This window comes from Tachysurus fulvidraco, chromosome 14, assembly GCF_022655615.1.
Source record: "Tachysurus fulvidraco isolate hzauxx_2018 chromosome 14, HZAU_PFXX_2.0, whole genome shotgun sequence".
In the NCBI taxonomy this organism is placed as follows: domain Eukaryota; kingdom Metazoa; phylum Chordata; class Actinopteri; order Siluriformes; family Bagridae; genus Tachysurus; species Tachysurus fulvidraco.
The window spans coordinates 1821159-1844402 of record NC_062531.1 but is presented as its reverse complement, the minus strand read 5'-3'; the positions used below and the strand labels follow the sequence as shown (position 1 = coordinate 1844402).

The following is a 23244-nucleotide window of genomic DNA, read 5'->3' as shown; positions in this document are numbered from 1 at the left end:
ATCTCACTTAACTTACAGCAATGACAAGCCAATGTTCACTGTGAAACTCAGCCAGCTCCGTCAGGCCAAAGTGGATGCTCACAGAACTGGGGATAGAGTCTTGTACAAACAGGCCAAATACACACTGGAAAAGGAGATCAGAGTGGCAAAGAGGAACCCCTCACATCCAGCACACTCACTCACCCTGGACCCCTCACATCCAGCACACTCACTCACCCTGGACCCCTCACATCCAGCACACTCACTCACCCCGGACCCCTCACATCCAGCACACACACTCACCCTGGACCCCTCACATCCAGCACACACACTCACCCTGGACCCCTCACATCCAGCACACTCACCCTGGACCCCTCACATCCAGCACACTCACTCACTCCGGACCCCTCGCATCCAGCACACTCACTCACTCTGGACCCCTCGCATCCAGCACACTCACTCACTCTGGACCCCTCACATCCAGCACACTCACTCACTCTGGACCCCTCACATCCAGCACACTCCCTCACCCTGGACCCCTCACATCCAGCACACTCCCTCACCCTGGACCCCTCACATCCAGCACACTCACCCTGGACCCCTCACATCCAGCACACTCACCCTGGACCCCTCACATCCAGCACACTCACCCTGGACCCCTCACATCCAGCACACTCCCTCACCCGGGACCCCTCACATCCAGCACACTCTCTCTTTGAACTGTTGCCATCTGGTCGACGCTACAGAGCCCTGAGCTCCAGAACGACCAGACATAGGAACAGTTTCTTCCCTCAGGCAATCCACCTGATGAACACTTAACACCTAATATTTGCACTATGTATACGTTGATCTCACATTTCATACTTGCACTCTGTACACACACACACACACACACACACACACACACACACACACACACACATACATATTGTCTGAATGTTTATGTTTACTTCAACTGCACATTTCACACCTGTAAATGTGTACATACGATTTCATCTACACTACGCATGTCATTCTGTTACACTGTGGACATTATGTCACTAAAACTAATTCCTCGCATGTGAAAACACGCCTGGCAATAAAGCTGATTCTGATTCTGATTCCGGTCTTTTCTCCCGCTCTCCTGCCACATGTCGTATTTCTCACACGGAAAAACTTTGGGACTATTTATCATATATTTAATGTATCGGTCCGCACCGCTGTCTCTATGGAAACGGGCAGGAATCAAGCGCGTCTCCCCTGGAGCTCATAGTCAAGCCTGACACTTATCAGCCAATCAGAAAATAGCACTATTGTATCTGGGTAAGATTTAACGCAACAACTAATGAAAAACAAACACATTCATCAGTGAGGGTAATTTCGATGGTCGGTTTGAACAAAAGCTCGACACGAAACAGCTCGTCTCTCTGGACGGGACATTGTCCTCAATCATGTCCCTAAACATGTCTGGGCTTGTGCTCAACTGTTTTATATGGGAGCAACATTACACATGATAAAGGGGTCCAAAAAGTTGACAAATAAACACCACCAGTCATAATCTCTCTCTCTCTCTCTGCCTCTCCCCTTCTCTCTCTCTCTGTCTCTCTCTCTCTCTCCCCTTCTCTCTCTCTCTGTCTCTCTCTCTCTCTCCCCTTCTCTCTCTCCCCTTCTCTCTCTCTCTCTCTCTCTCCCCTTCTCTCTCTCTCTGTCTCTCTCTCTCTCTCCCCTTCTCTCTCTCTCTCTCTCTCTCTCTCTCCCCTTCTCTCTCTCCCCTTCTCTCTCTCTGTCTCTCTCTCTCTCTCCCCTTCTCTCTCTCTCTCTCTCTCTCCCCTTCTCTCTCTCTCTCTCTCTCTCGTTGGTGTCTTCAAAACTTGAGAGCCCTGAAACTTGTTGCCAAATTTGGCTAATTTCTGTTGCATAAGAGGAATAAAACACTCCTGATCTCCATCTAGAGTGATTCCTTACTTACTCATATTAGAATTAGATACGAATCCTTCATTAGATGATTTACTCCTTCACGTCGGTGCGACTCGGCATCCCATCGTTAAACACCTGCAGCGTTCGTTTCATTCGTCTCAACATTTTACTCACCGTGGAACTCTGGTTTGGACTTCCTGTTTCTGTCGTCCGTAGTAATAGTCGTTTTCCCTTCCTCCTCTTCGTCGTCACCCATCTCGTCGTCCTCTCCCTCGCTGGCGAGACTCTGACGGCAGACACACGGGAGAGAAACGTCAGACACCGTCAGAGGTTTGTTAGGGATAAACCATGTAGTGTGTGTTAGTGAATAAACACTGAGTCTCCCTCACCATGTCAGCACTGGGCTGGTATTTACGCAGCCAGCTGGTTTTGTACTGAGCCAGTTTCTGTCCCCTGTAGCGCACCGACGCCCAGCCGCAGCCCGACTTCTTGGCAGGGTTCACCAGACGCTTACAGTGTGTGGCCCATGCGCTGGGGGAGTTAAAGATCTGCCCCGTTTCCACCCAGCGGATCTTCCCATCAGTCAGCAGGTCACCCACAAAGTTCTTCCCCTGCAAGAAAATACAGCGCAAAGATACTTAAGATACGTGACGTTTCTGTGATACGTGACGTTTCTGTGATACGTGACGTTTCTATGATACGTGACGTTTCTATGATACGCGACGTTTCTATGACACGTGACGTTTCTATGACACGTGACGTTTCTATGACACGTGACGTTTCTATGATACGTGACGTTTCTATGATACGTGACGTTTCTATGATACGCGACGTTTCTATGACACGTGACGTTTCTATGACACGTGACGTTTCTATGACACGTGACGTTTCTATGATACGTGACGTTTCTATGATACGCGACGTTTCTATGACACGTGACGTTTCTATGATACGTGACGTTTCTATGATACGTGACGTTTCTATGATACGCGACGTTTCTATGATACGTGACGTTTCTATGATACGTGACGTTTCTATGATACGCGACGTTTCTATGATACGCGACGTTTCTATGACACGTGACGTTTCTATGATACGTGACGTTTCTATGATACGTGACGTTTCTGTGATACGTGACGTTTCTGTGATACGTGACGTTTCTGTGATACGTGACGTTTCTATGATACGTGACGTTTCTGTGATACGTGACGTTTCTATGATACGTGACGTTTCTGTGATACGTGACGTTTCTATGATACGTGACGTTTCTGTGATACGTGACATTTCTGTGATACGTGACGTTTCTGTGATACGTGACGTTTCTGTGATACGTGACGTTTCTGTGATACGTGACGTTTCTATGATACGTGACGTTTCTGTGATACGTGACATTTCTGTGATACGTGACGTTTCTGTGATACGTGACGTTTCTATGATACGTGACGTTTCTGTGATACGTGACATTTCTGTGATACGTGACGTTTCTGTGATACGTGACGTTTCTATGATACGTGACGTTTCTGTGATACGTGACGTTTCTATGATACGTGACGTTTCTGTGATACGTGACGTTTCCTGCACATTATTAAAAGAACGCTGCAATAAAAAGAAGCTGTACATCATAAAAGTGTTAGCTTTCACCCTCAGTGGCGAGTCAGCTGCATTCTCATTAACGCTGTTCATATTAAACATTAAAGACGACGACAGACGACGATGATTGTGTATGCATCAGTACCAGGTAGTGTATGGACAGGACGGCGTCTCCCGGCTCCACCAAGCCGTCTTTCAGCAGCACGCGTAGTGTGATTCCCCTCCGAGTCAGAACCGAACCCCGTCCTGACGACACCCGCAGCTCGGCTTCCTCTCCTCCACTCAGCTCTTCATCGTCTTCATCAACTCCTTCATCCACTAGCTGAGGAGATGATGGAGGTTCAGAACCTGAGGAGCCAAAACACAACATGTTACATCTCTTTATGCTGAGCTAAGTGTTTATGTGAAAATGTGTGGAGTAAAGAAGCAGAACAGTGAAACTCTTGAACACGCTCGAGACTTTAAAGTTGTGTTCTAAACTCTAATCGACTCTAATCCCAGTCAACTGATCCAAACTCTATTCAACTCTGATCCAAACTCTATTCAACTCTGATCCAAACTCTATTCGACTCTGATCCAAACTCTGATTTATCCTTCAGGATCCAGAAATCGTCCATCATCTTTAAGGCCCTCGTTAAACCTGGCCTGTCTGTGTCATTTTAATGAAGATTAATTGAGACTGTAATCACGTCATCAATCAGTGAGTTTCACTAAACGTCGCTTTAAAGTGACGTGTTTCCTTCCATCACATCATCAGTCACTGAATAACTGGATGTGGTTCTGACTCACTCACACAAATCAATCACATTAAACAGAGTGTGTGTGATTAAACCCTGAGTGTGTGTGTGATTAAACCCCCAGAGTGTATGTGATTAAACCCCGAGTGTGTGTGTGATTAAACCCCAAGTGTGTGTGTGTGTGTGTGTGTGTGTGTGTGTGACTAAACCCCGAATGTGTGTGATTAAACCCTGAGTGTGTGTGATTAAACAGTGTGTGTGATTAAACCCCGGGTGTGTGTGTGTGATTAAACCCTGAGTGTGTGTGATTAAACCCTGGGTGTGTGTGTTTAAACCCCGAATGTGTGTGTTGTGACTAAACCCCGAATATGTGTGTGATTAAACCCTGAGAGTGTATGTGATTAAACCTCGAGTGTGTGTGATTAAAGCCCGAGTGTGTATGTGTGTGTGTATATGTGTGATTACACCCCGAGTGTGTGATTAAACCCCAAGTGTGTGTGTGATTAAACAGTGTGTGTGATTAAACCCCGAGTGTGTATGTGTGTGTGTTTAAACCCCGTGTGTGTGTGATTAAACCCAGACTGTGTGATTAAACCCCAAGTGTGTGTGATTAAACCCAGAGTGTGTGATTAAACCCGGAGTGTGTGATGTTCTTCTCTCTGCAATGGAAGCAAAAGCAAAGCAGTCCGTTATAAAGCCAGATGTTTAATTACCAAGTGTTAGAATGTTAATGTTACTGCTCATTGTGTCCACACTGGCTTTATACACCTGTTATAACCCTTCATAACCTTTAATACCGTAGACACAGTGAGTCTTTGTGCAGTGACAGATAAAGAAATCACACTTTATTCCTCGATCCCTGGTGTGTTTATGTATAAATGACTGATGCTCCTGTTGTTCTCATCTCATCTTTGTTCTTCGAGGCCTCTTCTGTTTTTAATGTCACTCACATTTTACCAAACAAACAGAAATCTCGGTGTTTATTCTCACCCATTTCACCCAATCCGTCGCCTTTATTTGCCAGGTCTCCGATTATAAGGTTGTTTTTTTTCTCCCACGTTTCCCGTCTGCGGTGAAGCTGTTACTCTAATACAAAGCCACGGGCCGCGTCCCAAACCGCACACGCACACTAGGCCACTAAGTAGTCACTAAGTTTTGCGACACTGCCCACAACGGTAGCTTCCGGTTTGGAACGTAGCCATGGCTACCGTTAGAGCTGCGTTATTACGGCGTTGTTTTATTGCGGAAAGATGCGGTTTAATAAGGCGAAATTAATATAAAGATGTTATTGTTAAACCTATTGAGCTTTTATAAAAGCAAATGCTATTCTTTTGTTTATTTGATAACCTCTTTCCCTCCCCTGTATCTATCCCCACATATTTATACCCTTGCGTTTCGGAACTGACGATTCGACACTCTCTGATTCAAACAAAATACTTACAGAGATCTAATCTTAATATTAGAATTAAATTTAGTTTATTATAACTTATATCTCCTGCGTGTGAGGTGTTATTGACTGGTTTACAGCGAGCGCTTTACTAGTCGAGTTGGATAAACATACGTTTTGTGCGTATAATAGGAAGCTTACGGTAAAGCGCAATCACTTGCTGGACATCATTCAGCCACTAGATGGCGACAAAACGACATATTCACAAATCAGTAACCGCTTTACCAAGTGTTTATTTAGGCTCTTAAAATATACGTTTGACTTTTGAAACGCCTATTCCAGTAGATCATGACCATGACAAGCTTATGCATTAACATCATAAGCTTATGCAACGTTAACATTATAAGCTTATGTAAATGTAACATAATTAACATTAACATAAGTTGATGTAAATGTACATTTTTCTTTCCATAAATAAATAAAATGTTAATCATAAGCTTGTCATGATCATGATCTTATGTCTGTATAAAAATATATTGATACACTTTTTTATGGCGTCGACTTAAACATAACCAGACAATAATATCAGTTTATGGGCGGGGTGTTGTTGCTTATTCCCTCCTGTCACGGCTCACCTGTGGACCAGGACACACCCACACACACGTCTATACATCAGTGCAGGTGTATTAAGGTGTCACTACGAGTTGTTGTGCAGCAAAGTGTGTGTGTGCGTTAAAGTTCCTGACGTGCCCATGGCGCAGACGAGACGTGCGCCGCGGATTAAATCCCAGTTACCCCCCTGTTACTACGAGGGATTTCTGGAAAAGAGGTCGTTTAAAGATAAAGTGAGTTTCTTCTCTAATGAATGCATTCAGGCTTATTGTACATTTCGTGACAGAAGCTGCAGCTCCATTAAATCAACTTTATTTATATTTAATTTTATCACTTAATCAAACTTAAACTATTCTCTGAATTATCAATTAAAATCTAAAACATCTGGATATCAGCTGTACTTAAACATCTGGATATCAGCTGTATATATAGACTACACTGCAGAAATAAAGTTGTGTAAAATGTCCATTACAAAGGACTGCAAAATATTTAGGGTGATATTCAGGACTCTGTTTATTCTGGTTTGATTTCAGTTCGATTCTATTAGAAGTTTGAACAAAATTCGAATCAAAATAAAATCCTGAATCATAAACAATGTGCATTTTTGGTCTGAGTAAAAGGAAATCAGTAGAAAAAATGGCTATAAACAGGTTTATATTGTAAACGAAATGTTCTACAGTAAATAACAGATAAATTCCTGTTTGAGGACTTAATGATCATAATGACAGTTCTGGAAGGTTCGTGGTTAAACAAATCATCTGCTGAAAATAAGGCACGAAAACATTCTGTTTGAACCTGGAAATTAAAAACTGGTGTATATTAGAATAGAACCTGAGGACATCTTTATGATGTCGATGATTACAGACGAATTAATCTGGACTTCTTCACTTTTTTTCACATTCATTCTAAACTCTTATCGAATACGTTTCTCTTTTTAACAGCTTTCCTTATCACTATCACAGAGGTCACAGTCACCTGAGTCACCTCAGATTTGCTCATTAGGGATAAATACAAACACATTTAAATATGACTAATATTAATCTTGAACTTTTGTATTATATTATTAATCTTTATATTGCTCTTTATAATAATCTTTTTGTTTATGTAATCTTATGTTTATGATCCGTAAAGCTGCTTTGTGACGATGTCAATTGTAAAAAGCTCTATAGAAATAAACTTGAATTGAATTTGAATAAAAAACCTCATTCGGGTTGGTTACAGGCTGATGCATTGTGTGTTCTGATACCTTCTGGTACTGTAGGTATTAATCCCTGCCTACCAGGAACACCCCAGTGGTTCTGGAGATGCTCTCACCTAGATGTCTAGACTAGCTCTGGTCAGAACCACTCAGATACTAATGCTTGATCCTTTTTCTGCCTCCAATGCATCAGCTGTGAAAACTGACTGTTCACATGCTGTCTAATATACACACCCTTTAACAGGTGCCACTGTAACGAGATAATCAGCGTAATTCACTTCACTTGTCAGTGGGGTTAATGTGTGGCTGATTGGCGTGTGTGTGTGTGTGTGTGTGTGTGTGTATTGTGTATATGTTTCAGTAATAATCAGAACGATCAGCACAAACACTACATAGTAACTGAGAAAATACTTTTAATCAGTTGTAGTTTACAGTCATTTCCGTGCTTATTAACCAGCATGCTTTTTATTTTTAAAGCAGTTTGTGTAGAAGATCAAATGCAGGGATCAAAATGAAACTAATAACTGGGTCTGGTTTCTGTAAATGAGGCATCATTTCTTGTTGTTACAGTAAATTATAAACATCTTAAAGAGCAAGGGTTAGTATTCCTGCATCCACACACCTAATAGAGCTTTACATGGAGCTTTTGAGCAGATACTTTGGACTTTGGCTTGGGTGGAGCAGCAGTCAGGTGATTTGTAGTTAGTGTGCAATTTGTGTCTCTAAATGATGAGTGACGGTAAATCATGATCGTGAGATGGTTTCTGAATTAAGATCTTGCACTTCCTCATATCTGCTTCACACATTCACCGTTTTAAAGCTCAGCTTTTTTGATTTTTATGTGAAAATCGATGATCGTTGTTTGTGATGATTTGAAGATACAAACAGCCTCAAAATCAGCTCATTAACCTAATTAAGGAGTAACATAGTAGGTTGTGTGTTGATTGTGCTACATATGTTGGCTATGAGGCACTATAAGGAATCATAATGCTACATTAAATGTGATTATAGGAAAATTTTCTTGAATCACTTGAATACTTCACATATCAGGGGAGTTTCTAAAAGATATAATTCCAAAAGATTTATTGCAAAAGATATGTCCAGAGAACATCCTCACGGTGAAGCATGGTGGTGGTAGCATCCTGTTATGTGGCTGCTTCTCTTCAGCCAAGATCTAGTCGAGAAATCATGGAGAGCTACAAATACTAGACAATTGTAGCACAAACCCTACAGGTTTCTGTAAGGCTTCTGATAGACTGCTGAAGAAAAAAGACAACATCAATGACAACAAAGAAACACCTTCAAAAAAAGTGATAGATCTGAAAGTCTTGTCTCAGCGTGACTGGATTAAAATGACCAAATGCTGATGTAGAATCACTCACTGATGCATTAAACACAAAACATGCTTTAAAGTTATTACACATACTTATATACCCATTCTTTTTCCTTTTATTTATTTGTTTGTTTATTTATTTATTTATTTATTTATTTACTTGTTTGTTTATTTACTTGTTTGTTTATTTGTTTGTTTTTACTTGAATTTTCTTGCTTGCTGTATCACATTAAAAAGGGAAAAGATCTAAATCAGATCACAAAACCCTTTAAGGGAGCATGTAAAGGTTTACATTCGCTGCACACTGCCGTAATCTACAGACTGACAGACATTACGGTTTGTCTGTATAGTGCCTCGATGTTCCTCCTGTATGTCACATCATCTACAAATCAGCGCAGCACAAATGATGCAAAGTACGAGTTTTTTTCAGGCCTATTGTTTACCCGAGAGTCTCAACCTCATGAGTTCCTCTTGATAAAGTGACTGATATCCCTGACAGAGTCGCAGTCCAGCATCCACTGTCACGAGTCACATAGAGAACTGGTTTAACAAGCGAATGCCCCTCACACACAAACACACACACGCACACACAAATACACACACGCGCACACACACACACATCCATTACCCACATGCTCACACAAACACATAAACACACAAACCCTACTGCTCATAAGAGAAGCCAAACCTGGAACTTGTTTGTGTATTTAACACTTGGATAAAAGTGTATGAACTTTCAGTTGTTTAGGCCAGCGGTGTCCAGTCTTATCCACAAAGGGCCGGGGTGTGTGTGTGTGTGTGTGTGTGTGTGTGTGTGTGTGTGTGTGTGTGTGTGTGTGTGTGTGTGTGTGTGTGTGCAGGTTTTCATTCCAACCAAGCAGAAGCCGCACCTGATTCCACCTGTTTAATCAGTTGTTCTTAGCTTTTAGTATAGACTCTGGTGTGGCTTCTGCTTGGTTGGAATGAAAACCTGCACCCACACCGGCCCTTTCCGATGGGATAAGATTGGACACCGCTGGGTTAGGTTATTTAGCATTGTGTTTAGCATTGTGTTTAGTATTGTGTTTAGCATTGTGTTTAGTATTGTGTTTAGTATTGTGTTTAGTGTTGTGTTTAGTGTTGTGTTTAGTGTTGTGTTTAGTGTTGAGTTTAGTGTTGAGTTAAGCATTGTGTTTAGTGTTGAGTTTAGTGTTGTGTTTAGTGTTGTGTTTAGTGTTGTGTTTAGTGTTGAGTTTAGTGTTGAGTTAAGCATTGTGTTTAGTGTTGAGTTTAGTGTTGTGTTTAGTGTTGAGTTAAGCATTGTGTTTAGTGTTGTGTTTAGTGTTGAGTTTAGTGTTGAGTTAAGCATTGTGTTTAGTGTTGAGTTTAGTGTTGTGTTTAGTGTTGAGTTAAGCATTGTGTTTAGTGTTGAGTTTAGTGTTGAGTTAAGCAGTGTGTTTAGTGTTGAGTTTAGTGTTGTGTTTAGTGTTGAGTTTAGTGTTGTGTTTAGTGTTGAGTTAAGCATTGTGTTTAGTGTTGAGTTTAGTGTTGAGTTAAGCATTGTGTTTAGTGTTGTGTTTAGTGTTGTGTTTAGTGTTGAGTTAAGCATTGTGTTTAGCGTTGTGTTTAGCGTTGTGATTAGTATTGTGTTTAGTGTTGAGTTAAGCATTGTGTTTAGCATTGTGATTAGTATTGTGTTTAGTGTTGAGTTAAGCATTGTGTTTAGCGTTGTGTTTTAGCATTGTGATTAGTATTGTGTTTAGTGTTGAGTTAAGCATTGTGTTTAATATTTTAGTTTGTATTGTGTTTAATGTAGTGATTAGCATTGTGATTAGCATTGTGTTTAATGTAGCGATTAGCATTGTGATTAGCATTGTGTTTAGTGTAGTGATTAGCATTGTGTTTAATGTAGCGATTAGCATTGTGATTAACATTGTGTTTAGTGTAGTGATTAGCATTGTGATTAGCATTGACAAAACATTACTTGTGTGAAATTAAGTAAAGTGGGCGGGGCTTCCAGAGAGTGTCAGTAAATATAAGAGTTCAAAACACCTCCTGTCATTTGGCTCATCTGATGTATGGTTTCTTTTTTCTTTTCTTTTCTTTTTTCTTTCTTTTTTTTTTTTTTTTTTTACATATTTCTGAGTATCTTTCTGAGTATCTGTGTATTTCTGAGTATCTTAGTGTTTCTGAGTATCTTCCACACACTGCATTTCCTTCATATCAGACAGTTCTTCAGTTCATCCCTGTGGAGAAACACTCACCATCCAGGTTTCCTTTTGAAGTGAAAACCTTAGGAGGATAAGAGTCCTTAATTGTTCAGAAAATTGAATAGAGAAATTTACACCACTTATGTTCACGTATACAGTGATTCAGTCGCTGTACTATGAAGTCATCAGTAATCACCCCTACAACTGGTTGCTATAGTAACAACGTAGGGGTTTTAATGAACCACACTGAAAGGAGATTTCATTCGTTTGTGTATAAAATTCTTCAGTTTATCTGCATCATATCATATGAAATGGAGAAGCAGAGTGTTTGTGTGCATGTGTGTGTGTGTGTGTGTGTGTGTGTGTGTGCGCTCGTGTGCACTTTGTTAAGAATCACGTGACTTGTACTGTCCACTCATTTACATTTACAGCATTTAACAGATGCCCTTATCCAGAGTGACTTACATTATCTCATTTTTATACAGCTGAGCAATTGAGGATCAAGGGCCTTGCTCAGGGGCCCAACAGTGGCAGGTCGGTGGACCTGGGATCGAACTCACAACCTTCCGATTGGGAGTCCCGACACCTTAACCACTAGGCTGCCCACTCCCATTGGTAGTCGCTGGTAGTCTTCTCATTTACATAAACTTTTCTCTACTTTGCCGGGCCCCTGACACGCCCGCCTCTAATCTCGCTCTTGTTCATGTCGCCAGATTTCAGCAGCTCTGTTTGATAATGAATGATGACTTTGTTGCCATACAAGTCACTGTATGAGTGATAATTACCTCAGGCAGAAGTCAGTTTGCTCAACAGCAGACACCGGTGACAATACATCTAATAATAACCTAGAATTTTTATCCTGTAAATTCTTATTTCTTTTATCATTCGTTATTTCCTTTAATTATGTCTTCCTTCTGCTCTATGTTTATGCTCTGTAAAGCTGCTTTGAGACAATGTCTATTGTAAAAGCGCTATACAAATAAACTTGAATTGAATTGAACCGGTGTTACAGTATTATAAAAAGAATTCATCACGACGCTCACTGACGTTTTCTTGGCAGTGCGTTACCAAGGTTTTAGTCTCACCTGTCTGTGTCTGATAGTACAACACCATTTTTAGTGAAATAAATATTGAAACATTTTTTTATTATTATTGTTTATATAAGGTCATATGTAAAAACATATGATCATTTTTGTGTCACAGCTGTCACTTTTGTAAATGATCGATGGTTTATTGATCTACGGATTAATACCGTGACGGAACAGAAGCTGCCACCGGTTTAGAGTCGAGTTCAGAAGGAAAGTGTGTCAGTGATTTGTGGTGTCTGAGGAATGTCCCTGATACATGATACACGATGATGTTTTGTTATTCATGAAGAGCCTCTTTCAAATGAACTCGTTCAAGGTTCAGCTTTCAGCCGAGAGAAAGGCAGAGCCTGTTTTCGTCTACAGTACATAACAGGATTCTCCATCATTCCATTCATTCCTCAAACCTGTTCAGCCGTTTCAGCTGCTATAACTTCTTACTCCTTAGCATCTGAATGTCAAGCATTAACCAGGCAGGAAAAACACATCCATGCATCGACAGTTTTAATCGACTGAACTCAAAATCAGCCATTAAAAAAATAAGCCTTTTTTTTTTTTTAGCAAATAAAGACCAAAAATTGTCATAAATATAAAGCTGAAATAAAAATATAAGTGATAAATTCTAACTTTTTCAAAAAAATCAAATTTCCCTATATTTAGCAATTTGGTCAAAACAGTAATTGAAAAAAAAAAAATATAAGTTTGCAGAAATCAAGTGCCTTTTTTAGCCTCCTGACCAAACGGGTTGCATGGTGCAGTAAGCCAACATGGAGGACATGATGAAGAGCTGGTGAAAATGAGTGCTGTTAGTAAGCCAGTGTGAGGAGATTTACTTTACGCTGAATCAAATAAATATTTCATTGACAATATTCCAACTTTTTCATGTGGAGTTAAAGTGTCTGCATACACTCAATAAGAAATCGAACTAGCTAGGTTAGTAAGCTAGCTGATACTAGCTTTGTTGTAATGGCTACAGTGTTATTGTTTATTATAGCATTACACTTTAAACATATACACACTCCTAATAAATATGACAGTGTGTCAGATAAATGTGTTCAGGGGAAAGGAAACATTTTGCTTTTTATTTTTGTTATTAGGTTAGTCGCAAATTTTGGACTTCTTTGTGTGGACGCTGTCTATTCTTCTACAACAACGGCAAGGACAATAATGTAAGTTTTTTTTTTTTTTTTTTTTTTTTTTTTTTTTGGGGGGGGGGGGGGGGGGGGGGGTTTCCGCATGGTACAAAAGCATTTTATGCCATCTAACATGTATGTGTGTACGTGTGAGATCAGTATGTGGAAAAGCTGGAACTATCAACCTTCATCTCCCTGACTGACGACTGCAGTCACGATCGCAAACTGGACGCAGCAAGATTCCATCTGCGCTTACAAGACGATGACATCTACCTGACGGTAAGAGCGTCGGCTTTTATCCGCTAAACAAAGAATTTTATTGTTCTTATTTTTACAGTAAGAGTTTACACCGAATTATGTGATCGGGTGAGACGATATATCAAATCTTTTCAGGGAATTTATTTCCAGTTCTCTGAAAAAAAGATGGAATCAATTTACTGAGATCCACTGTCATTCTGTACAGTTAACACACACTATCAAACCTAATGCGTAACGTTCAGTAATTAAGTTTAGCGTTTTTATTGTTAATGTTTCAGGCTCCAAGTCTAGAAGCTCGTGAGCTGTGGAAAGGCTTCATCTTCTCTGTAGTTAAGGTCAGTAAAGCTTTTTTTCTGTTTATTTGCCACTATACCAGTGTTCAGACATCTTACAACCTGCATTGGTTTATTCTCTTCTTCCTATTGGCTGAAACACCTGCATAAGTTTATCCCCTTCTTCCTATTGGCTGATTTGCTAGCATAAGTTCAGACTAGCCAGTACAGCAGTCCAGAGTATTGCTCTTGGATGATTGGACAGAATAAATTCAGACTTCTCATCTCATTGGCCAATAAGCGAGAGTGACCGCATATTCTCCCTATCTTGTCACAAAAGCTTGAGGTTTCTGTTCCTCTTGGCTTCGTATTTCTGTAATCGGCTCATATACTAATTTGGCTTCCTCCTTTTACCTCTATTAATGTTTCAGATCATCATTTCTGTCCTCATTGGCTGACATGATAATGTGACTTCAGCCTCCTGTCATTACAACACAGTTGGCTAATATATAACACAGAATTATAATATATTTACAGAAAACTGCCCAATATCCCAGCACAAGTTAAGACTCTTAAGGTTTGACGCTTATTAAATAACCCTCCTGTCTCTACTTCTGCTTTCTTCTGATCCATCGCACTTTCACGTATCGGCTGATTGCAGCATTTAAACAGAGCCTGAAATAAAAATATATTTTCATGCATACACACACACACACACACACACACACACACACACACACACACACACACACACACACACACACACACACACACACACACACACACACACACACACATAACACAAGGTCAATGCAAATCATTACATTATTCCTTTTTTTCTGTGTGGATTCTGCATACTTAGTTTGCACTACATTACAACATAAACTCATTTACATAGATATTTTAAATCTGTGTTATTTCCTGTGTCCTCAAGCTTCAAACTCTTTTCATCAGACGATTCCGATCAGAGCCTAATTACTGTAAACATGTGGATTGTTTTGCCGTCATCGCTAAGTGAATCACTGGGTATTTGTTTGTTATGGAAATGCCTTTCATTTTTGTCTTTGGCTTTCCTGCCAGCTTTTATCCTGAGAAACCCTGACTAGGTGTTTTTGTTGCTCCAGTTCCATTGGTCTTGTTTGTCATGACAAAAAACATAGATAGTGAATAAGGGTTTAATTGCAGATGTTTGTGTCTCACAGCTGGAAGTGCCCACGTCCCTCAACCTGCTGCCTGGTCAGATTCACATGCTGAGGGAAGCTGTGGACAAGGAGATCGAGAGGCTCAAAGAAATTCACGAAAAATCTACGTCCGCACAAGCTTCTATAACAGTAGCTACGACAGAACCAGACAATTACATGCCCGTTGTGTCCGAAATGCCAGCGTAAGTTCAGACTAAGTTCAGTAGATTCAGGCTCCTTGGCTAATTCTGTGATATGCTAGTGTAAAAATTCAGACTCCTGCCCTTATTGGCTAGAAAGCAAGAGAGTTTTCAGACTCTTTAAGTGGGTTGATGTAGCTCTTAAGGACTTGACTAGCCAATAATCCAAACGTAATTTCATTTGGTTCCTGTAGCTCTTAGCCGTATTCTCCATTATGCTAGCACAAGTTCACAAGTTCTAAATGACACTAACATCACACTGATATCTCACACACTCCTCTTCAGACTTCTACTTCAATTGACTGATATTCTACATACGGGTTCAGACTCTTGTTAATTTATTATTAATCAATAAATCACCAAGTTTAGACCCTTGTTCTATAACCAACAGTATGTACAGAGTTTGTATGTACTGTATGGGCCAGTGTGCTAGAGCGCAAGAGATTTAGAGTCCCGAGTGAGTCTATCAACAAAAGTTCAGACTCCTGCCTTCATAGATCAATAAACTGTCACCAATATTTAAAGTTCAGACTCTTGATATTCTTGGCTGATGTATTTATTATTATTTCTGACATCTACTGGCTTAGACTCCAGCATGACTGACAGGCTGATATTCTCATTCTGTGGCATGACGTGACACGTCGGTATGTTTTGTGCTTGGTTCTGTAGGTGTTTTCACAGAGCGTTGCGAGAAGACGCTGAGATCCTTTTGGAAAAACACAAAGATAAAGGAAACTTGCTGCTCAGACCCAGCAGAGACGGAAACTCTTTTGCTGTTACTACGAGGCAGGAGTTTGATGGGTAACACACACACACACACACATACACACACACACACATACACACACATACACACACACACACACACACACACACACACACACACACACACACACACACACACACACACACACACACACACACACACACACACAGGTATGTCTATGTATATATAGATCCATGCATGCATACCCATATACTCACGCTTATTTTTAATAGACTTTACACAGAAAAAAACTCTTGTCGCTTTTAAAATAAACCCATTTAGAAAACAACCATAAAAAGAGACAGATGGAATCATGCAGACAGAAGTTTGGAGATGTACGGTGTGTTGCGTAAACGTTAGGTGGACATGTCCTGTTCACCCTCGGCTATGTGTTATCATGTTAATACTACACCTCGTGATGAGTGACAATGAAAGGTATGAAGTGTTGAAATGCTACGTCCTTTTTTCACTCCTTTCTTATTTTGTAGGCCGGTTTTCCGACATTACCGAGTGACACGGGTCCCTAAAGGAGGATTTTCCATCGCTCTCGACAATCCAGTGAGTAGGACGCTGTTAGAAAGAACATTCCGTACAATCGTACAGTGATTCATAACACAGATTTATGCTGAAGCTGTTCACTGTTTTTGGCTCATATTCAGCTTTTTTCCAGTACAAGGTACTTTCCAGTACAAGGAAGTAAAGCGTCTCTGGAAAATCATAAACATGATTAATGATCAGTCAGGAACTTAGATAACACACATTCTTGTGTGTGTGTGTGTGTGTGTGTCGTATGCAAGTAATAGCTTAATCACTTTTCTAAAGCTGTTACCATTTACATTTATTACAACCCATGCAAACTGAGATAAAGAGCAAGCAGACTTTTTGATTAGTGCAGTGTTATAATGTTGCCACAGATAAGAGGACTTTATTGTCGTCATACAATAACAGGTAAGAGTAGTGAAAAAAAAGTCTGTAGGTAAGCTCCAGATCCAGGAGACCATGAGACGTGGCAGGTTTACAATGCAGTAACCAGCAGAGAGCCACAGCGCTGTTGAATGCTGGATTCTGATTGGTCAGAATCTGTGGGTTCATTTTCTGCTTTATATTAATGCGCTCAATATAACACATTATCATTTCCATAGTAACTAATCACACAAAGGACGAGCCACTTAAACAAATTAAAAATGTTCTTTTAAACAAAAATTTTTTTTGGCATTGGCCAGTGGCCGTAGTGACATGCTTCAACTTTGTCACTGATTATTTTCCTATTAGGAAAATAATCCTATTATTTTCCTATTAGTGGTTAGCACGTTTGCCTCACACCTCCAGGGTTGGGGGTTAGATTCCCGCCGCTGCCTTGTGTGTGTGGAGTTTGCATGTTCTCCTCGTGCCTCGGGGGTTTCCTCCGGGTACTCCGGTTTCCTCCCCCGGTCCAAAGACATGCATGGTAGGTTGATTGGCATCTCTGGAAAATTGTCCGTAGTGTGTGAGTGTGTGAGTGAATGAGAGTGTGTGTGCCCTGCGATGGGTTGGCACTCCGTCCAGGGTGTATCCTGCCTCGATGCCCAACGACGCCTGCGATAGGCACAGGCTCCCCGTGACCTGAGAAGTTCGGATAAGCGGTAGAAAATGAATGAATGAATGAATATTACTACCACAGGATATAAGTTTTAACGTTCAGCTGTGTTTATCACTGTTTTTGTTTTGTTTTCTGTTTGTTTTTTTGTTTGTTTGTTTTTTGATAAAGAATCAAACACTTCGCTCTCTTGTTGCAGATTTCTTGCACCTCACTGCAGGATGTGATAAACTATCTGATGGAGAAGACAGGAGGAGTTTTCAAGCCCTTGATTCTAGAGCACACATACGAAGAAAGCATTGGTAAGAAGACAAGTTCAAATGAAATTGACATATTGTAACATGAAGTTAGAAGTAAGAGTCTAGGCTTTAACGCTTTGCAGAATTTTTCCTAGTGATGTCAGAAAAAGGCAGCAATACACGCTGTCTGTATTTTACAGGAAACGTTTTAATACTAGATTGTTTTTTACTTGAAGGAACGTTTTCACAAACACATTTTTGTGTTAGATTTTGTCTAAACAGGAAAAATTCTTAGAAGTAATCTTCAGAATAGTTTCACAAATCTCATTTAATCTGAATATCGATTTTTTTCCCCCAGAGGCCAAAAAAACGTTGTTTCCTACTGTTTGTGTCGTGTTCACGTAGATTGAACGTCTTTATCGTGTCTCACTCCACAATGGTGTTAATATGAAGCTCATATGAAAATACACACTTAGGAATTTGTTGTGTTTTATCAGTATTTCTGTTTTTTTCTTTACAATACTAGATGTGATATATTAATAGAAAAGATCCAAAAATACAAAAAAATGTTATTTTATTTCCACACAAATGTTTGTATGTTCAGAGTAAATGTTGATATCAAACCCGTTTCTGCTCTCCGAGATGCTCCGAGTGTTTGTTCATCTAAAAAGCAGCTCAGATTTATCTTCAACACTAAAATTCCGTGTAAGATTATCAACAGAGGGAAAAACACACAAAAACACTGACCCACTTTAGATCAGACTCAAGTTCATTTCCGTATTTTCCATAGAATTACCTAACACTTAACTAGAAAGTCTTATGTCAGTAATCAGACAAGGAAGCATTCCCACAGTTTGGAAATATCGCACACATTTCCTTCAACACAACACACCCAGCCCTGTTACTACTCGCCCTTGTGTGTGAATCTGATTGTATTTTCGGTTTGTCACTGACCTATTTTTAACATCGTGACTGTGTGTAAAAAAGGTAGAGGGAAGCTGAATGAAAGTAAAATAATAGAATAAATCAGTCTAAAAAAAATAGACTATATCAGTCTGTCAAGATGAATAATAATAGCGAGGATGCTAATTATAACCTGGCCAGTGGTTCTGTTATATATTATAATTGCGGTACACAGTAGAGTGTTTTCAGTCTAATGTTAACAGTTTCATAACTCTGTGTGTGTGTGTGTGTGTGTGTGTGTGTGTGTGTGTGTGTGTGTGTGTGTGTGTGTGTGTGTGTGTGTTGTGAGCATGCTCAATAATGCCTATACTTTTTCAGTAATCCACAGTTTATATTTTTTCTGTTAGTGTATGTAGAAGACAATAAGGAAAATGGAGAGAAGAGTGTACGCTGTGCATCCAGCAGCTCTGCGACCCCCAAACCACTCCCTCCCAAACCAGGTATCTCACACACACACGCTCACACACACACAAATACTAAATATTTAAATATACACAAGCACATAATAAAACATTATCATTAATATCATCTTTCAGCTCCAAGGAAGAAACGTTCTGATCCAAAAGAGAACATCTACCTGAACTCCTCAGGTCAGTTTGTGTGCATGCATGTAAAGTGTGTATACAGTGTGTGTGTGTAAATTGTATTAAGAGCGTGTGTAAAGTGTGTGTGTGTGTAAAGTGTGTGTAGAGTGTGTGTGTACATGTAAAGTGCGTGTGTGTGTGTGTGTGTGTGTGTGTGTGTGTGTGTGTGTGTGTGTGTGTGTGTGTGTGTGTGCATGTAAAGAGTGTGTGTGTGTGTGTGTGTGTGTGTGTGTGTGTGTGTGTGTGTGTGTGTGTGTGTGTGTGTGTGTGTGTGTGTGTGTGAGCATGTAAAGTGTGCATGTAAAGTGTGTGTAAAGTATGTGTAGAGTGTGTGTAAAGTGTGTGTGTGTGTATGTATTTCAGATGAGGAGGATGATGAAGAAGCATACGTCCCACCTATTGTCTCGTCTCAGGCCCCAGGTAAAAAGTCTGCCTTTTTTTTTTCAATAAATATTTAGACAACAAAGGTAAAAATTAGGGATAATCACAGCACTGCTAACTCGTGGAAAATGAGGACTGAGAAATTTCATGAAAGCTCATGAAATCTAAGACTTTGTAGCAAACCTAGCTATTTTTTACACACTATAATAATTAGCTGAATGTTAACTATTTTGCTGTGGAAAGGAAAAGACAAATATTAGGTTAACTGTTGTTTTAAAACTGGTAACCTGAGCTGCTAGCAAACTTAATGTTAGCTAGTTTTTGAATGTTCCTGGCTGCTGGTATCATGTCTTTATGCAATTGCTAGCATATTATCAGGAAACATGTTAGCAAACATGACTAATATTAATGGCAACCATTAAAATCTATCACTGAGAGGAGAATAAATAAATTAAACTTTTCTGAGTTTCTTTAAGCAAGGATTTCCAGTTGTGATGTTAGCTAACAGTGTCATTTTAGCTAGTTTGCTACTTTATTACACCACTAGTTTAAACCCAGTACAGTAATGTAGTTTATAGTAGCTAGTTTGCTAGTGAGATTTGTTACTGGTTTTAACCTGATTCTAGCTAAATTGTGAGTTACTCTGGTTAATAGTTAACCCAGTTAGACAGCTTGTTAGGTATCCTGGCTACTGGTTTAAATGGCACAGTATAATGTTAGGTAGCTTGCTATATACAATAGATATTTGCTAACTCACTAAGAGAAAACATAGCTACTTGTGTAATTTAGCAGCAATAAAACAATATACTAGTTAGCATTTTCTCTGCTGGAATGTTAAGTTTAACTAACTATTTATAATAGCTGAAAGCTATTTAGCGTGACTTGCAAACATTGGGTCTTGACGTTACAGTCAGCAAGAAGATAGCATTAGCTTGTTTGTCTAGCAAACCTGTTAACTTTAGGTAAACATTGGGATGATATACAAACATAAAGACAAATTTAGCTTGAATTCATCTTGTTGGTCACTCAAATCAGAGACAAATTCAGAAGAAAGTACAGAAAAAGGTGGAAGAAAAGTGGTGTAAGATGTTTTAGATGATTATGTGAAACATTGTCGTGTTGTTCACAGTGAGAACTTTGCCACATCAGACGTCCATGCCTGACCTGCAGATAGGTCCGGGTAAGTGACCTGAGTCATCGTTTAATCATCATTGTATTATAGTGTAGATCTTACAATATTTCTGAGCTAGTTAGCGTGCTTAGTGTTGCTAGATAATTAACTAGCTACTGTACTCAGGAGCTTAGACCATAAAAATAGCCACTGAATCTGTTTATGTTTGGTCCTGATTTACAAAACAGAAAAAGGTCCAGAAAGAAAAAGTCACATGTTGATGTAATCTTTGTTGCAGGCGGAGCTTTGCTTCCACCATCGACACGCCCACGCAGTGCCACCGTGACCATGGAAACAAAGCCGAAACTGTCGACCCCACCGACGGCTGTCCCCAAAGTTCTAACTAAGAGTATGGAAGAACTTCATAATTTCTAACAGAGAACAGACATGTGTGTGTCTCTAGATTACTTTCAGAACTCTTAAAGCGGCAAAATGTAAGAATTTAATGCCCTCTGCTGTCTCGGAGGTGAACTGCAATTACAAAACACTGACCACAGGCTTTTCCCTATTTTTAACTCCTGTGCTGAAACTGTGAATTCATTGTGTGTTGCTTTTTTAAGTTCCTTTCAGGGCCAGAAATATATAAACAGAAAAGCACAGTGTGATTAACTTTTTTTAACATTGCAGTATTTTTTTTGAATTACATTTTTTTAGAGAGCTAGAAAACTCACAATAACAACCGAACTCGAAATTAATGTTTAATTAAAAGGTTAAACTTGCTAATGATTTCATAAATTATTCGTTAGACACAATAATGTTTCAATGTATTACTCACTCTTTATGAGCTTATTACAACATTTTTGTTTCAATTATTATCTTATGTTTAGGTAAATTAGTTTTATACATCAGGTTAATAATCCATAAAAGGCGCCGATGTAAATTATAATATGATGATATTACAGACTATCTTTAAGTCTGGATTAAAAATGGAACAGGAAGTGGAGAATGTTAAAAACTGTTTTTTCTCCTTCACAGGTTTTGATGAAGAGCTAAGGCAGAAACTACAGAGTAGATGTGTTGTTTGTGAAAAGTGACCTCTGACCCCTGGCCAACCAGCAAATATGAAGGAGCCATTTAGTGAAAATCTCTGCAGAATTGAGCCAAGAATGTACGATTGGAGGAGACCAATGAGCTCTGTGTGTGTGTGTGTGTGTGTGAGTGTGTGAGAGTGAGAGTGTTGTCCAGCTGGCTGGATGCTCTGAAGCATCTTGAAGATTGACAGTTCATTGATCCCACAGTTGTTTTTTCCCCCTTTGGCCCAGTACTCAGTGTAAATCAGGTAAAAGTGTCTCCTTGCCACATTACCGTCTATGTTTAACATCTGTTCTGACAGTAAATCAGTGTATAGCATTTTATTTGCTAATCAAAATCTTCTGTATAGCATTATTGCTAACATTTTTCCTACTCTCCTGTGTTATGTCTTCTTTATAACCTAGTGTATTCTTAACAGTGTTGTACTTTCGAGTAAATAAGCGACGTATGTGTATCCATGACGGATGTGGCTTCAGTGACTAATCCACATTTGTTTGTATTTGTAATAGATGGTGTACATTAAGCACAATAAAGTATATAATTTTTCAAACTAAAAAAAAAAAATTTCTATGTTCGCTCTTATACTCAATTCTGTGAAAAGCACAAGAATGAAAACGAATAAATGAACACAAATGCTGCAAATACTATGTAAATAAATAAATAAATAAATAAATAAATAAATAAATAAATGTTCACTTGGTGGAAATTTCTCCTGAATGAGCCTTGACTGTGTTCTGGAATCTGATTGGTCAAATGGAAGACATTGTGACGTTCATATGAATATGCTGGCTTTAATACAAACTCGTTGCTATAGCAACAGACACAGACTCGATACAGTGATGTATTTTGTCATTGATTTTAAAAATGAGTAAGAAAAGATGAAAGAATGACTGCTAGCTTTACAGAGGTTTTATCTGTCTCTTAGCTAATTAGCTAAATACTGTAAACAAGAAGATAGCTGCTAATGCATTAGCTAATGCTAATCCATACAGTATTCTAAATGATGGTATAAAAATATTACTGTGGTAGATAAACTTATCTGATCACTAGCTCAAAGCTGTACAGAGACTTTAAAGAAACACAAGCACAAACGTCCGTCTTATCGTTTTATTACGTTGCGGAGAATTACACTTGGCAGTCTGTTATATAATACTACAGTTTCGGCAGAAAAGCATTAATGGTTTATATACAGAGATATACAGCAATCTGCAGTATAGTGTGAGTGAGAATAAAAAAAACACACAAGGTCTCGTGTTCAGGCGGCAGAGCGTCATATTTAAGTGCATTGTCTCTGTGCACATAATCAGAAAGACATGATAAAACATTGTAAATATTTGTGGAGGTAACTGGAATGGCCTGTTTTTGTCTTTACACTTCTGTGGGCAACAAAAACAAATATGAAATGTTCGCCATTATTGGAAAAAAAGGCAGCAATACACTATGGTACATCATCATCATCATACACACACACACACACACACA

The 23244-nt window shown here is 39.4% G+C and overlaps 2 protein-coding genes across 4 annotated transcripts in view; one reads left to right on the top strand and one right to left on the bottom strand.

Moving 5' to 3' along the window:
- mpnd (MPN domain containing) overlaps positions 1-5433 on the bottom strand; it is a 29415-nt gene extending 23982 nt beyond the window's left edge. The window contains exons 1-4 of one of the 3 annotated variants that reach the window (XM_047823152.1): positions 5193-5433; positions 3611-3813; positions 2265-2486; positions 2050-2161 (exon numbers count right to left, since the gene is read on the bottom strand). In XM_047823152.1, the coding sequence (XP_047679108.1) occupies positions 2050-2161; positions 2265-2486; positions 3611-3813; positions 5193-5196 (541 nt within the window). In that variant the 5' untranslated portion in view covers positions 5197-5433. The remainder of the gene's footprint in view (positions 1-2049; positions 2162-2264; positions 2487-3610; positions 3814-5192) is intronic. The other 2 variants (XM_027154057.2, XM_027154058.2) reach the window with 2 other exon arrangements.
- An 821-nt stretch (positions 5434-6254) lies between these two features.
- stap2b (signal transducing adaptor family member 2b) lies at positions 6255-22452 on the top strand. The gene is made up of 14 exons (XM_027154049.2): positions 6255-6434; positions 13104-13175; positions 13299-13418; positions 13676-13732; positions 14872-15053; positions 15720-15851; positions 16305-16374; positions 17592-17694; positions 18942-19034; positions 19131-19184; positions 19542-19598; positions 20689-20739; positions 20969-21079; positions 21706-22452. Exons 1-14 carry the CDS (start codon positions 6342-6344, stop codon positions 21762-21764), a joined length of 1254 nt encoding a protein of 417 aa, XP_027009850.1. The 5' UTR covers positions 6255-6341; the 3' UTR covers positions 21765-22452.
- The last annotated feature ends 792 nt before the right edge of the window (positions 22453-23244 follow it).

What these genes read in the sequence shown, in the direction of transcription:
- stap2b (XM_027154049.2), top strand. Translation starts at nt 6,342, where the DNA reads ATGGCGCAGACGAGACGTGCGCCGCGGATTAAATCCCAGTTACCCCCC. An exon ending in ACGAGGCAGGAGTTTGATGG is followed by an intron (nt 15,852 to 16,304) that starts GTAACACACACA and finishes CTTATTTTGTAG; the next exon opens with GCCGGTTTTCCGACATTACC. An exon ending in ACCACTCCCTCCCAAACCAG is followed by an intron (nt 19,035 to 19,130) that starts GTATCTCACACA and finishes ATCATCTTTCAG; the next exon opens with CTCCAAGGAAGAAACGTTCT.